At 31.0% G+C, this 15,456-nt stretch overlaps 1 protein-coding gene and 1 long non-coding RNA gene across 2 annotated transcripts; both read right to left on the reverse strand.

The window, feature by feature from the left end:
- Positions 1-750: 750 nt before the first annotated feature.
- LOC140867568 (uncharacterized) lies at positions 751-3,431 on the reverse strand. Its single transcript, XR_012145187.1, has 4 exons — positions 3,382-3,431; positions 2,392-2,462; positions 1,780-1,836; positions 751-858 (listed from the first exon to the last, which is right to left on the reverse strand). It is a non-coding gene; the product is annotated as an uncharacterized lncRNA (long non-coding RNA).
- Positions 3,432-5,493: 2,062 nt separating this feature from the next.
- Positions 5,494-14,575, reverse strand: LOC140860661 (replication protein A 70 kDa DNA-binding subunit B-like). The gene is made up of 6 exons (XM_073263667.1): positions 14,310-14,575; positions 11,736-11,827; positions 6,313-6,457; positions 5,965-6,226; positions 5,785-5,875; positions 5,494-5,680 (listed from the first exon to the last, which is right to left on the reverse strand). The coding sequence occupies exons 2-6, from the start codon at positions 11,765-11,767 to the stop codon at positions 5,494-5,496; spliced, it is 717 nt and encodes a 238-aa protein (XP_073119768.1). The 5' UTR covers positions 11,768-11,827; positions 14,310-14,575.
- Positions 14,576-15,456: the final 881 nt, after the last annotated feature.

Below are 15,456 nucleotides of genomic sequence, written 5' to 3' on the forward strand. Positions count from 1 at the left end.
TCATTTATTTTATTATTTTAACTATGTGTCCAAACGAAGCAAATCGAGCTCAATATGATAAAATTTCAATGCTTGAATTTGGCTCGATAAGATTATATTCGAGTTCGAGTTCGATTCGAAGCTCGATAATTTTAAATATTTTGGCTCGAGCTCTGCTCGAAATGAAGTTCGAGTTCGCTCGAATGCTTCGAGCCGTGAACTATTGCTCGGATATTATGGTTCGAAAAAGCTCGAAATATTCGCACATGTTCGAATTCGACTCGAGCTCGGCTCGAAAAAAAATTCGAACATGTTCGAATTCGGCTCGAGTTCGATAAGCTCGAATACGAATCAAATATTTATCGAGCGGACTCGTAAAGCTCACGAACCGGCTCAGTTCGTTTGCACCACTAATTTTAACTATTTTGTGCTTTTAAGATTTTGTTATTGTTGTTGTTATTTAATACTAGGTATGGACACCTCAATAATTGAGGTGTTTACCCAGGTTTTAGTGAGGTAGGGAGATTATATTGTGTGTATGATGATTTACATATATTATTTTTGCTTAATTCTGTTTGAATTGCAATATATTTAAATAATTTGTATGTTTCAGATGGATATAAAAAATTTAAATTTGCAACTGAGATTTAATGTAATAAAAGAAATTATTGATATGTTGTAACAATAATAAAAGTTATAAATTCTATACATGACATGTAGGATGTAGGATGACTAAGTATATACATACACATATATATATATATATCAATATATCATTACAACATAGGATTGCTTATAAGTTACAACATAGGATTGCTTTCATATTATCATATTCTAACATGGCAGCATATGCCAGCAAGCTTTGGTTCCATCTGTAGCCTGTAGGATGAGTATATACATACATACATACGTGTACACATATATTATTACAACATAGAATTGATTATAACAAATAATTGATTCCATATTATCATATTCTTAAGATATTATCATACTCTAAAAAGATGAGTAAGCACATACGCGCACACATACATACATACATACATACATGCATACATTGAATTGCTTACATATTATGATCATACTCTAGCAGGATTGTAAGCTTTGGTTCAATCTGCAACACTCTTCGAAATATAATGGTCCACACTGGATTGGAATGAATTCTTTTAAACAGTTCGTTAACTTCTTTTTGAAATATGTAATTATAATAACATTGTGTACAATCAATACAACAAGTGCAAAAAGTATTGTTCTCCATTTGACTCAGTTTTGTAAACTTAGTTTATCCAAATTGGAATTGTATCTGATATGCTTATATAGTAATGAAAATGGGCTGAGTCATTAAGTATTTATGACAAGTGTTTGAAAATAGGCTGAGTCATTGAATATTTGTGACAAGTGTTTGAACTTATTTTGTCTTCTTTCATATTAATAGATTAGTTATGACAAGTGTTAGTTCGTTATTTTATTTGAATTTTTTTAAAAAAAATTGTGTTTATTAGATTATTTTTATTTATATAGTGTCAAAGTATCTTAACTAAAGTAATGGAAACATATTAATTTTTAGTTTATAATATGTTTATAATAAATTAATTAACTATTTAATGTTTTGTAAAAATTTAAATTGGCTTTTATGGTGGTCGATATCATCTATTGTATAAAGCGGCCTCTCAAATTCCAGTTTGCGAGAAGAGTTAATGGCATCCTAAATCATTGTAATTCAAGCAGTCAGAAAATAAGAATTGTCGAAACATTACAGCATAAGGTTAAACAAATTAGAATTTGAGTATACTATATTACCTGATGCTTTCTTTGGTGCAGGTTTCGCAAAAGATCAAGTTGATGAGCTGGGTTTTTCTGTAAGATATAGTCGAAATAGGAATGTGTAAAATATTTGTACAGAAATCAGGTTCATAATGACTGTAGTTATCTCAATGGAATTTCATTCAATAATTCTTATATAGTGGAAAAAAATGCATACATGACAAAACTAAAAATCAATGTGAAAGAAAGAAAGAGCTGCTGTGAATAACAGAAAAAAAACATCTTAGTATGAAGTTTATAGCAATTAAATTGAGCTTCAAAATATATAAATCAACTGTTGAACCCACACAAAAAAAACATTTGATGAAATTGCCTTAGTGAAGGATATAAATTATTCCGTAATAGACCATGGAAACAATACATTTCTTCCACTACAACACCTAAAATCTTCATAAACTTAATGTTCAACAATGTCATTATATTCCCTAGATCTCACCAGACATTCTAATCAAAAACCACCAAAATATTTCTGAAAACAGCAAAACAGAACATGCAAAATCATACAGTTCATCGCAACAAATCAATTCAGTCGTAAGCTATTGCTCGCCAATATTCACGATAGAAGAAAAAAAGCGAAGAGAGACTTACGAATAAACCTCGAACGATCGATAGTAGCTGGATCGCAATCCTCTGATGCCTATCGCATAGATTTCATCATACTTGTCATTCAGTGAGAAAATGTCGTTATTTTTCCCAAAAGAACCAGTAGCAGCAATGGTAGGAAAATGGACGATGGTAGGCACCATTGCTATGCTTTCTACGTTTTCCTCCAAAGTTGCAACTAAAGTACCTGCTTACATATGATCTTTTTTGTTTGTTGTTTTTTTCTTCAACTTAGTAGGTGGAGGAGTATTTAAAGTGGAATTACATTATACGAATCGTATTTATTTTTCATTTTTTATTCAACCTACAAATTAGTCACCTTAGATTTTATGTTGCAAGAATCTGAGCAAGAATCAGAAAACAGTGGAATGAAAGATGCGATTAATTTAAATATATATCATAATCGGACGAATTATTCCTTTGACAAAGTATAAATTTGGTGAATAAAATAGGGTAAATCCAGCAGAGTAATGTATTTATTAGATTTTCCGAGTGAAAGAAAAATATTTTTCAGTAATAAATGATAGTGTAAACGTAGTGTGGGGCATTGATGATTTTAATTCGATGAAGTGTTAAAAAATACCTCATTATGTATTTTGAAATATGTTGGGTAAAACTGCACTATTATGTTTGACAAAAGATGAAGCAAAAGAACAACAAGGAAAACAATAGATTTATTAAAATTAAACGTGAAAATAGCAAAATGAATTTTTATGGAAAATGCAAAAATTGGCAAAATAGATAGATATTTACAGAAGTCAGTCATACATTGCAGTGAAGATTCTTCTTTCAGTTATTCAAAATGCAACTAAGAACTATATAGCAAACAAAAGTAAAACACAAACTGAACGAAAAAAATGAAATAAACGAAAATATCACAGGTTGAAACTAAGTTCAGATAAATTGGTTGAGCCTTATTTTCATTTTCATAATATACTGATGGGGCTGTTTCAAACTTAGGGAGATAGCGCTTACCCTTGGGTGATATATTCGTTGATGTTGTACTTTTTGAACAGACAAAAACTTCAAGCTGAGAAAATGAGGGAAGGAAAATTTTAGTTAGCATAAACTAAAGTACGTGCAAATATATATACAAGTTTATTTCTATACTTATACTTTCATTTAAGAGAAATGAGAAAATGTAATTAGGTAAGTTTCTTATATTTTTGTTTCTTTGAATTATAATATTTTTATGTATTTAAAAAGAATACGTATAGGAAATTGCTTACCAAAAAAGTAGTGGAATTGTGATATGATACGTTTCTCAGTCTTCTTTATGATGTTTGAAGCTTTTCTGTGTTGTCATTTCTTTACAGTCCAAGCCTCTTTTCCCGGTCGAACTTGTTTGACATTGAACTGGATTTGTTGCGGCTTGTTCCTCTTCTATCTTAGAAGAGCTTTCTTGGGATTCAATCATTGGCAAGTCTGTCAGCAAATTTTTATCAAGTTGTGCAGAAGAACTTGGTTCTTTAGAGGTGTGCACTGTTGATGACGATTCATGTTGAAGGCATTTTACGATGGTATTTCTTACAAAGGTTTTCCCTCTAGTTTCATTCCTAGATGTTCTGATTTGAAAAAGGAATTGTAAATCTTTGAGTTTTTCGTTGATCATACAAGGGTTCAAATCTTCTTCCTGTGAGAGATGAGGGGAATAAAATGTAGAAGTCAATGGAAATTTTTTAGCTACAATTAATTAGTTTTAAGCTACAATACCTCATGCTTTGCTTCAATTATTTTTTCAGCCGATGATCCTAATAATATTTCCGCTTCCTCATTTTCTAAATAGGCAGGCAAATTTCATGTTCCATCAAATAAATCTACCTGGAAACGTAACCTACACATATGTTAAGTAATGGTTTAGCTTTAAAGAAAATTATGAAAAATATTTGGTCATTGTAACTGTTGTGGTTTAACTTTCCAAGCTATTTAAATAACTTACAGTGGTTTTGGGCTTGGGAAATTGCTACCACAATATAGACATGTGAATTCATATCCATATACAGCTCCACAAGTTCTTGAACAATCTGGGCAGGCTAAAACGTATAGACAATGTTGTGGCTCTGAGACTTTTAGTGTAGCTTTCACCCAAAAAGATTTTACCTGCAAGTGAGAATGTAGTTATGTTAATGTTTGTTTATGAGATTTAAGTAAACAAAAACTAAATTGTTAATGAAAATTACCGTTTCAGTCACACTTAGGATTTGAGTTATCTTTCGAATTTGGGAGTCTGCTGGCTGATCTATACTTTGGTATGATTTTTCATATAACTTCCGAGAGATGACATTTTCTATATAGTCTTTGTTGTCTTTGATCCTAGATATTGGTTTAAATATTAGTTAATTCAATTTATGTCATAATACAATGCAGATAAATTAAAACAAAAATAAATGATTAACACACGGGAATTATTATAAAATGTAACACAATAAACCTAAGATGGTATGAAGACTATTTTTTGTAAGAGAAATAATTTGTAACAAACTTACATTTTTTTAGTATTGCAAAAATAAGTTAATGTTTAATTTATTATGTTCTGGATTCGAAAGATTTTGTGTGTTTTTCTTGACACATGAATTTGGGAAAAAAATATATAGGAAGAAAAGTTACACAAGAAAGAGAATTAAATTTAAAGTAAAACATAATCAAAATTTGAGAAAATCATTTGATATAATTTCCTACGTAAATTTGACAATACTATGACATAATTTATTTCTTTTGGAGATAAATTTTGACTGTGGGTAATGCAACATACAAGAAATATAGTTTGTGTAGAAACATTATATTCTGGGACATAGTTTTGTAATATTGTATAATTAAACAAAAAGTGCAATTAAACAGCAAGTGTAAAAAAAAAAATTAATTAAAGCAATTAATTTTATGCTATGCATGTAAGAGATTATTTGAAAGAGAAAGAAAATTTGCTCATAAAGCTTTGAAATGACATTAGTTATAGGTTTTGGCTTACCATAGTTTTAAGTGTGCTGCTTGTGCTATGGGAGGGTCAAAAAAAAATGTACTGTTTGGCATTGTTCCGACAGATAACCCTATTTTGATAAATTTTAATGAGAGAAAGCAGTCATAATGGGTCTAATATACTGCACTGAATATTATTTTCTTTGGCCTGTGAAACAAGAAAAAGATTGTTTTACCATAAAAGGTGTTGACCGACAGTCTGATCCCCAAAATTACTGGTACTTTGTGTACGTTTTCAGACAAGCGAGGACCTTCGTTTTGCAAAAACTCTTCCCACAATGTCAGCAGCATAGGACGGTGCCTGCATGTTTGATAAATATGGATTCTTGAATACAATAAAACTGGGTAAGAAATTTGTAACTACATCAAATGATATTAATTTTTTTAAAGGCAAGAGTGGTTTACTCTTCATTAACAATAACAAAGTCCTGCAAATTTCTTCTGGTTCTTTGCACGAACCGTGGTGGAAACACATGTATTACAGCACAAAGTAAGTCTGGAAATAGGAAATTTAGATAAATTAAATTAGAAACATATGTCATAATATAAGTAAACAAAAACAGAAAATGTGGAGAAAAACTTAACTGATTTGTTTGCTTGCGACATCTGCAAATTCAGAGCATTGTGCAAAACGTGTAAGCTGGTAAATGTTGGTGATTGGGAGCTGCTCCTGTTGGCTACAAAGCTTGATGTAAGTGCTTCTATTAAGCACCATTTGATACTCTGAAGCAGCCAAAATTGGTGTGTTCGCAGCTATTTGTCTAATTTTTGCGTTTCCCATGAAGTATGTTTTATACAAGTCAAGTAACTTGTCTAATTGTTCAAGATCTTGGCCATAAATAATACTCTGCATTCTTCCATTATGTTTTAACAGAATATAGATATAAAGTATATTGGTGCAACAACAGATATATTTAACTGAGTAGATATTACCTCTTTATCAACAAATACAAGTTTCATATGTCTACCCCATCTTGTGTTTCGTATTGGAGTTTTCTCTGCAACTAATACTTTCACGAACCAGTTGTGAGAATTAGGATTGAGCTGTCCAAGTGTGGTGCATTTTTCTTCCATCGAGCTTATGGGGGAGAAAAGATAGAAACAATCTGTTATTTTTTAGATATTTATGAACAAAATTTTGGGAGCAAATAATCATATATAACTAATGGTTAAAATCAATGTGTGCTAATAAGAAATGTTATGTGCAGTTTTGAAATTTAAACATTGTAGTTGCCTATGTATTTTTTTGCAGAAATGCGAGGCAAAAAATTTTATCTGTAGTTTTGAAACAACATTAAACAACTTTGCTGAAATTTGAGAAATCTAATTCAATCTTGATAGAGTTGATAACAATTAAATGAGTATAAGAATTGAGAATCCATCGAATGAAAAATCAATCAGTAGGTTAGAAGTTACTTATCTCAAAGAGAGCTTGCTGCCTGTAAAACATCATGGTACACAACGTTCTTTGTATAATTAGTACTCTGGATCAATGGTGTTGATGGTCTAATAAGCACCTTTAACTGATCCATAGTCTTTGCTCTTGACAATGCAACATAAAGTTGTCCGTATGAGAAAACAGGTTCCTTTAAATAAACGCCAACAAAATCAAGAGTTTGACCTTGAGCTTTATTAATTGTCATTGCAAAGCATAGTCGCACTGGAAATTGTTTTCTTTTGAATGGAATGGAAGAAAAATTTTCATGAGGAGTTTCTAGTGTAATACGAGGAATAAAGACTGCCTTTCCAGCATGTATACCAACTGATATTTCAGCGTATATTACATTCGAGTTGAAACCTTTACAAAGAAGTTGTGTGCCATTGCAAAGTCCTTCGGTTGGATTAATATTTTTGAGAAGTATGATTGGTGCATTTAATTTCAATGTTAGTTTATGCGGAGGAAGTCCTTGAGGAGTTAAAAAATGAAATAGTTCTTCTTGGTCAGGTATAATACAAGCACTTATGTTTTCGTCGCAGCTATAATAAGTGGTTTCCTCTCCGGGAAATTTCGTAATCAATACATCATTAATATCGTTGACAAACTCATTTCTTGTGGTGAGTATTGCTCGTTTAACAAATAACGAGAAATCTAAATTAGCACTGGCAATATTTGGGAACACTGTATCTATTAATATATTTAAAGATGTAGCTTCATCTGTAAATGGGATGTTTGCTTCAGGTGGAATTAAGATTTCATCTTTCTCGTTCGTTTCCTCAACACCGTCCCCAATTTTTAATAAATAAGAAGAAAATTTTGGATCAAGTAATGCTCGCATGTTTTGCTGTAGTTTTAATTTCTCGAAATGATTCCATAAAGGTGACATAACAATTGACGAATCTATTATATCATCCTTGTTAGTTTTAAGAATCACTGGTAATGTTTGGCGAAAATCTCCACCAAAGACAATAATTTTACCACCGAATATTGTTTGTGTATTCATTATGTCTCTTAGCATTTCATCAAATTTTTCAATAATACTGCGTTTAGCCATTGTAGCCTCATCCCAAATTATTAATTTTGATATCTTTATTAAATGAGCAATTGTGCTTTGTTTACTTATGTTACAAGGCTTGGAATTATTTTCGTCCAAAGAAATTTTAAATCGTGAGTGGGAAGTGCGTCCTCCTGGAAGCAGAGATGCTGCGACACCTGAAGTAGCTATAGCAAGAGCAATGTGACCAGCAGAACGAACTGTGGCAAGAATAGCTTTATATAAGAATGTTTTTCCAGTACCACCAGGACCGTCCACAAAGAATACTCGTGACAAATTATTATTAACACAATATAAAATCTGGTTGTAAGCATATTTTTGTTCTTTATTTAATTGCTCAACAGCAATCAGATCTTCATAAGGTATAGTTATATCTTTTTCAGTTTGTAATTCTTTTGTCAAATTATCATCAAAACTTAGAAGTACATTATCGGTTACTAAGAAGAAATCTTCTAATCTTTTGCCCATTGAGTATAGATAATACGCAATGTTATTTAGTACTTTATGTTTAATTGTGTAAGGATTCAGAGATTTATTTTGTTCAAAATCTTGCGATAAGAACTTTTCATACTTCAACCATAATTGTTTGGGATTTTTTGGGTTACAATAGACGAGGGCAGTAGCAAACAATTGTCGTAAAGCAATAGGCATTAGATAGGAAGTTGCCTCTTCCATACAGTTGTCAATAGTATTATCATCCTCCATTAATCCTAATATTTGAGCTGCTTCTCTAAATGTAGCATAGGTTTTTCCATTGACTGTTCGTAAATCTTTGAATGAAGTAGGCTTTCGAATGTGCATAAGTAACAACTTTACATAAAACTTTTCGCCATCTGTTGGATGGCAGCTAAAAATTCTAGATATAACTTCATTTCTTTTACGTGGCTCCCATTCTTTTATATCATGGTGCCAAGTAAAGTATTCTGGAAACTCAACATATAAACAAGCAAGCTTTTTAGCGTAGTCATTATATTTATTCATGTGGAAAAATTGTGTTAACATAGTTTTTTTAATCATAGGATTATTCGCAATAGTAGATAATGATTGGGTGGTAGTAAAAGTTACCAATTGCTGGCCTTCTAAATGAATTGGTAAGCATATTACAGATGGATGAACATGATGAAGATCAAAACCAAAAATTCGCCAAATTGCTTCAGGAGGTAAAATCCATCTTGCACTTTGGAAATTTTTTATTTCGTCAATCAGTAAGTGTTTTTCATCATTAGCTAATGTATAGAAAATCCTATCGTGTCCTTTGTAAATATATTTGTATATGTATTTTATGGCTTGAATAGTTGAACATATTTCAACGTTGATGTGACAATTAAACTTAGCAAGAAGATATGGATTATATGGAACGACCCAACGATTATCAAGTTGTGAGCCTCTAATAGTGAGTATATGGTTATCATTTCGGCGTCGATATATTGGATATGAATTTATACCAAATTGGTATTTTCTGAGAAATCTTTAGGATAATTAAACTTACACGAGCCTTTTTTCATACAAGGACATGATGGATTAAGAGAACCACAAGGTCCATGTATCATATGCTTAACCACCAATGAAAATAAATATGAATGTGTTATTTGATCAGGTAATTCTGCACACACTATTCTATCAAATGCTTCGGGGCAAAACATTTTCGATGCTTGGCTTAAAATCAGTAGAAAGTGAGCGTGTGGTAACCCTCTTTTTTGAAATTCTATAACATAAGTGTAAGCAATCACATGACCAAAAATGGAATTTTTAAATAAATCATTTTTCAGAACTTGAAGTTTTGCACGGAATATTCTAGCAATCAAGTCAGGTCTGTTTTATATTTCATCAGAGGGTAGACATAAAGCTTTTATTTCTGGCCAATTTGGGTTTGAAGTTATTGTGAGAAAAATATCAGGTTTTCCGTAATGTTGTACTAAAGTGATAGCATCCATATATGTTTTACGCATATATCTAGGTCCTCCAATGAATGAGGCAGGTAATATCATACGTTTACCAATGTCAGAACCCATTTCAAACCCTTAAGCCATACTATCTAATAATCCAGAGTATATTTCATTGCGTAGACGGTGTTGCATGTCTTTAGTTCTAAAAAATTCTAGTCTTGATGTTTCAATTTTAATGTACATATCTATTACATATTGTTGTAAAAGTCTACCAGTATGTAGCAACAAAGATTTATCATTTTTACGTATCTGCAATTTGTAGCAATAATATTCATGACAAGACACGGTTGACCTTTGGTTTTCAGTTTTTTTGGAGGAGTTCGTAGTTGTGGAATCTTGAATATCGTAAATGTTTTCACCACTACATGTTGGCCTTGGAGTAACTCTTTTTTGTCTTTCATTCAATCTTTTAATATTTCGATGCCACCCGGATTCTCCATTTGGAAAAATAAGAGGATATTGCATAGGATCATAACAAGTAAAGTAATGTTTAATTATTTGAGGTTGGTTGTTTTTTGGATATATTTGTATGTGTTGACTTGAGTATTGGTAGCTTTCATCGTTTTCCAACCAAATTCCAGCAACTTGGGATACGCTAGGTTTGTTAAAAACACGTTGATCAACAATAGGGTCGGCTTGTAAAGCAATGTTATATTCATTTAAGTTCTGAATTGTACTAAGACTTCGGAAGAAATTAGCGTATGGATTCATTTCTAAAATGTGAGTAATTTTTTGTACGAGAGTTTCTTGAAATTTAGAACTAATATACATTCTATTCAAGATCTCGTGTTCAGTGTCAAAAAAATACAACTGCAGATTTTTAGGGTTATGATTGTCTGATGGTATTAGTTGATCCAAAAAATGATAAACTTGGCCTTGTACACGGAATGTGTAAATCCCAGCATTTCTTATAGCTAAAGATTTGTCACAATGTACACCCATTGATGTGAATGCAAACATATTATTGTAACTACGGATGTAGTTAATAAATTCTTTAGCATCCTGATCATTACCAAGATACAATTGAACCAAGTCTGTAGGCATTTCAGTGTTTAGAAGATTTACATCACCTAATGAGCAACAAAATGTAGGTGGTTCCAAGTAAACACGATATGCACCGCAATATTGACAGTTTGGAACATCAGGCAACAAATCTGGACTGTTGACTTTGCATGCTAATGGGTTCACATGAACATTTTGTTTGTCCACTGTATTTGAAATTAAAAGTTGTTTTTGTTTTTGTCGTCGATTGTTTTTAGCCACTCTACGATCTTCTAAGCTATTATATTTTCGTTTTTGAGTTTTTGTTGACATGATCACAAACGTTAGGAAGTAAAAAAGTATCACAAGATAAGCTAGTTATTTTGCAACTTGTATATTATGCGAGTAAAAATTCAAGTATTGTGATTTTCTAAGACTAAATATATTTTTTTTTACAGCTAAGTAAAATACACAAAAAAAAAAAAGTTAACAGAATAGTACAAGATAAAGTTCAATGAATCTAAGTAACCCTACATATAATCATAATTGAAGCTACTGACTAAAGCTGTAAGGAAACAATTTGTTTTTATTTTTTTTTTTCAATTACAGTCCATTAAATATCTATAAGAACATATATTAACAAACTACAGAAACCTAAATACCTAAGTAGCAGGAAATATAGGGTACAATAAAGTGTGCTAAATATGTTTGGTGGTATAGTTTTTTATTTTTTTAAGTTTGCAGGCAATTATAGATCAAAACATGTATCAGTCTACTTTTGTTTCAGTTTTATGTTTGTTTGAATGGTTGTTAAAAAGATATCGTGACACTATTCAAATTCAGCAAATTGAATACTTTAGTTAAATACGAAGCTGATAAAAGATGAAAATATATACAAAGCATTTAATCGTAGTTAAATTCAAGTAAACGACTGAACCTGTACACCGGTCGAGTAGAAGAACTTGCCATTTATTGCGTTATCCAATTTTCGATAAATGTTTTTCGTACAATTTTCAAGAACAAGTGTTCCTAATACAAAATAAAACCAGAAATATCATTATAAGAAAATGATGAAGGTAATCTATAATTGGAAACTGGAGGTTAATAGTATTAGTAGTCAAATTTAAGCAATTTAATGAAACATAGGATACAAAATCAGTCTGCATGTCTTTATTTCGTAGTCCCTTTAATATCAGACTTCAGAAGTTAGTAATCAAAAAGACAACTATTACGTATCTATATTTTATCGTAATCTTAAATAACAAACCAGTTAATGGTTCGGTCTGTAATAGTCCTTTGATTTTAGATTGAGAAAATGAAAAGTGAAGACACCGTGAAATGGTAGCTGAATATTCCATATAATAAGATTGCACTATTTAGCAGTCGCATTACCTCCGAATTTTAAAGTTAATTAAACCAAGTTTATGTTTCTTTAAAAGCTGCAGAAAAAGACATTGATACCACTATAAACTAAATTTAGAACATGCATAAATGAGATCACGTGTATAAGTTTTTCGCAGATTATGAGCCCTAAAAAAAACTCGGTTTCATGTAAAAAGTCATTTAACGTTAGCAACTAAGGTTCGAAAACAGTAGATATGAGATACAAAGTAGCGGGGAGAAAATAAATATTAAACCCTTTATACAAACAAAATAGTAGATATAAAGCACACGCTCCAAAGGCATAGCACGATTTAGGGCTATTGCTGTCGTTAAATTGTTGTCATAGGCATCAGTTAAAAACACCTAACATACAATAAGCAAAGGTGATGCTGAAAAAACAGAAGTAAGAGAATGGGAAAAAACAAAAGATCTGAGAAACAAAAAGAATTTTTCCACTTTGTCAATGACAGAAATTTCAGATCTTAGAAATTAAAACAAAATATAATTATCACAGTCGTAGAAACAGCAATACCATCGTTTTCAAGCACAATAATTTACCAATACACAGATCTGTAGATGAAGGAAATCTGAGCAAATGATATGTTAACAAAAAAGATTTCAAATATAAATAGTTAAGAGGAAAAAAATACTTATAATAGACAGAAAGCAGAAATTCAAGGAAAAAACACAAAAACAAAATGTAAAAGTAACAGATATTCAAGAACAAAACAAAACGAAATGTAAGAGTAGCAGATAGGAAAGTAAGAAAAATAGACTGATTTGCGGCGCATGAATTTTGAAATGTAAGAAATTTCACTGAATCTGTTTAAGAGATATGAGAAAAAACAGAGCATTAGAAATCGAAAAGCATAATATATACTGAGAAACCAGCTGTGGAAATATAGTACTTTTATCAAAGGCAACCAGCTGGTTGATAGCAAGATTAATAAAATTTATTTCTCGGAAGTCAATGGCGCTTTAATAAAAAAAGTCTTGGATTTTGAATTTAACATATACCGTATCACCTATAAATTTCAAAATTAATAAATCTAACTGTGTTTGTTTTAAAGTTGGAAAAGAAGACATCATCTTCCACTTTGCAGACTCCGAACCATGACAGGGGAATGAAAATCGGCTGGGAAAGCAAGTAGCAATTGATAGTATTGTAAACTAAAGTTACACCATGCTATGAACTTTGTAGTTAATCATTTATACTTTGTAGCGAAAAACCATTTATTTACAGATCTTAGAAATAGAAACAAAATATACATATAACGAACGTCGAGACAGAGATCCCAGCGATTCGAAGGAAAAAAAAATTTATCAGTACACAGATCAGCAGCTAGAGGAAGAGTTTACAAACGATGCGTTGACAACAAAATTATAGATCTGAGAAAATAAAACAAAATATAAATATAACATACAGGAGAGCAAAAATCTAAGAAGAGAACAAAACGTAAATTACGAACAGCAAATAGGAGAACAAAAAACAGAGAATAACCTCTAATCATACAAATCTGTTTAGTACAAGAGAAACTCAGGTTTGGTAAAAAAAGAGTAATGAATTATTCAACAGAATAATTACCAAGATAGCAAATCTCCTTCGAATTTGGATAATATACAACACACGTAATGCTTCCAGAAACATTCTTAAGTACCACAATCCAATCAGTAAAATAAATAACGTATCCCTTCAAATACAATCGAATAATAATTTTGGCAATTTGAAAACTACGTTAACCCTCCAAGGTAGAACATACTTGCAGAAACTAATGCAGAAGGATATCCCTATGAAACAAAATTTTGGTGTATGCTTATTAGCAACAAAAACAATTTAGTAAACCTACGATATGGCAAATGCTGAAAAACCAGAAATATTTGGACGAAATAAAACACATATCTAAGAGAAAAAACATAATCTTTGTACTTTGGCAATGGCAGAAATTACAGATCTTAAAAATAAAAAATAAATATACATATAACAGAGATCGAATCAGATATCCCAGCGATTTTAAACCAAAAAGTATCCCTTGAGATACAATGAAATAATCATTTTGCTAACCTATAACCGGATTAAATGGTAAAAGGAAAACGCAGTGTCGATGAGTGAAGCGATGGAATGAATCACCTAGCGTCTTCGAGGATGAGAACCCGGCAGTGAGCAGATCGTGAAAAGCACAAGGAGAAGCGAAAAATACAGTAAAGAACGAAAGATAAACAATGGAAGAATCGAAAGAAATTTGATGCGTACAACCGGTTGTCGCCTCTCATCCCAACCAATAATATTAAACCATCTTTTTGTGTGAAGCGGTGGAGAAGACACGTGTATTGGTGCAAATCGGAAAACTTAACGCGTGTATTTGGGGGAAACGGGAGACCGGGAATAAACTGGCCATTTTAACAATTAGCAGGCTTTCATATATGTAGATATGTAAAAACTAAATATCATGGGAAATAAACTAAAAATTTCAACATAGATGAAAATATGATTGCATTTAAACAAAATTTAATTTAATACATTATAGTATGGGTTAATTGTCAATCACTCCCTAAAACACTTTATAACTTATTTATAAATCCCTACATAAATAAAACTTACTTTCAACTCCCTGAAGAGAGAAACTTTTGTTTCTAAATACCAATTTTACCCTTATCTCTTAAAAAAAATGAGAGAATGGATAATAAAAACAAAACTAATCCAAATAGTATATTATAAAAATTCAAATTAAAATCAAAGAACATAAACCATATCATATACATGCTTATGTTGATACAGGAGCAAGTATGTGTTTAGGAAGCAAGCATATACTTCCAAATCATTATTGGAAGAAATATGATAAAGGATTAAAAGTTCGAATAGGAGATGGATCAATAATCATGCTTAACACAGTAGCAGAAAAATTAAAAATAGAAATAGAAGAAACAAAATTTGTAATACCCATCATATATCAAATAGAATCAGGAATGGACATTATAATAGGAAATAACTTTTTAAGAGAATATCTTCCCTTTACACAATTTGAAGATCACATAACTTTAAACAAAGGATCATCAATGATTTACATTCCCAAAATACGAATAGCATTTCGCGTAGGAAATGAAGGATTTACAAAGAATTTTCATAAACGAAATACAAATCCAATAGAACTAAAAATAGAAAATATTTTAACGATTAATCCTGAAAAAGAAATCATGAGAAAATTTCATGATATATGTTCTGAAAATCCTCAGGACAAAATTAAGAAAAGAAAACAATTCATTGCTTCAATAAAACT

The sequence above is a fragment of the Henckelia pumila genome, chromosome 4 (genome assembly GCF_033568475.1).
Source record: "Henckelia pumila isolate YLH828 chromosome 4, ASM3356847v2, whole genome shotgun sequence".
NCBI classification, from domain to species: Eukaryota; Viridiplantae; Streptophyta; class Magnoliopsida; order Lamiales; family Gesneriaceae; genus Henckelia; species Henckelia pumila.

What these genes read in the sequence shown, in the direction of transcription:
- LOC140860661 (XM_073263667.1), bottom strand. Translation starts at nt 11,767, where the DNA reads ATGGCAAGTTCTTCTACTCGACCGGTGTACAG. An exon ending in TCTACTCGACCGGTGTACAG is followed by an intron (nt 6,458 to 11,735) that starts GTTCAGTCGTTT and finishes CTCCCCCATAAG; the next exon opens with CTCGATGGAAGAAAAATGCA. An exon ending in TGTCGCAAGCAAACAAATCA is followed by an intron (nt 5,876 to 5,964) that starts GTTAAGTTTTTC and finishes TCCTATTTCCAG; the next exon opens with ACTTACTTTGTGCTGTAATA.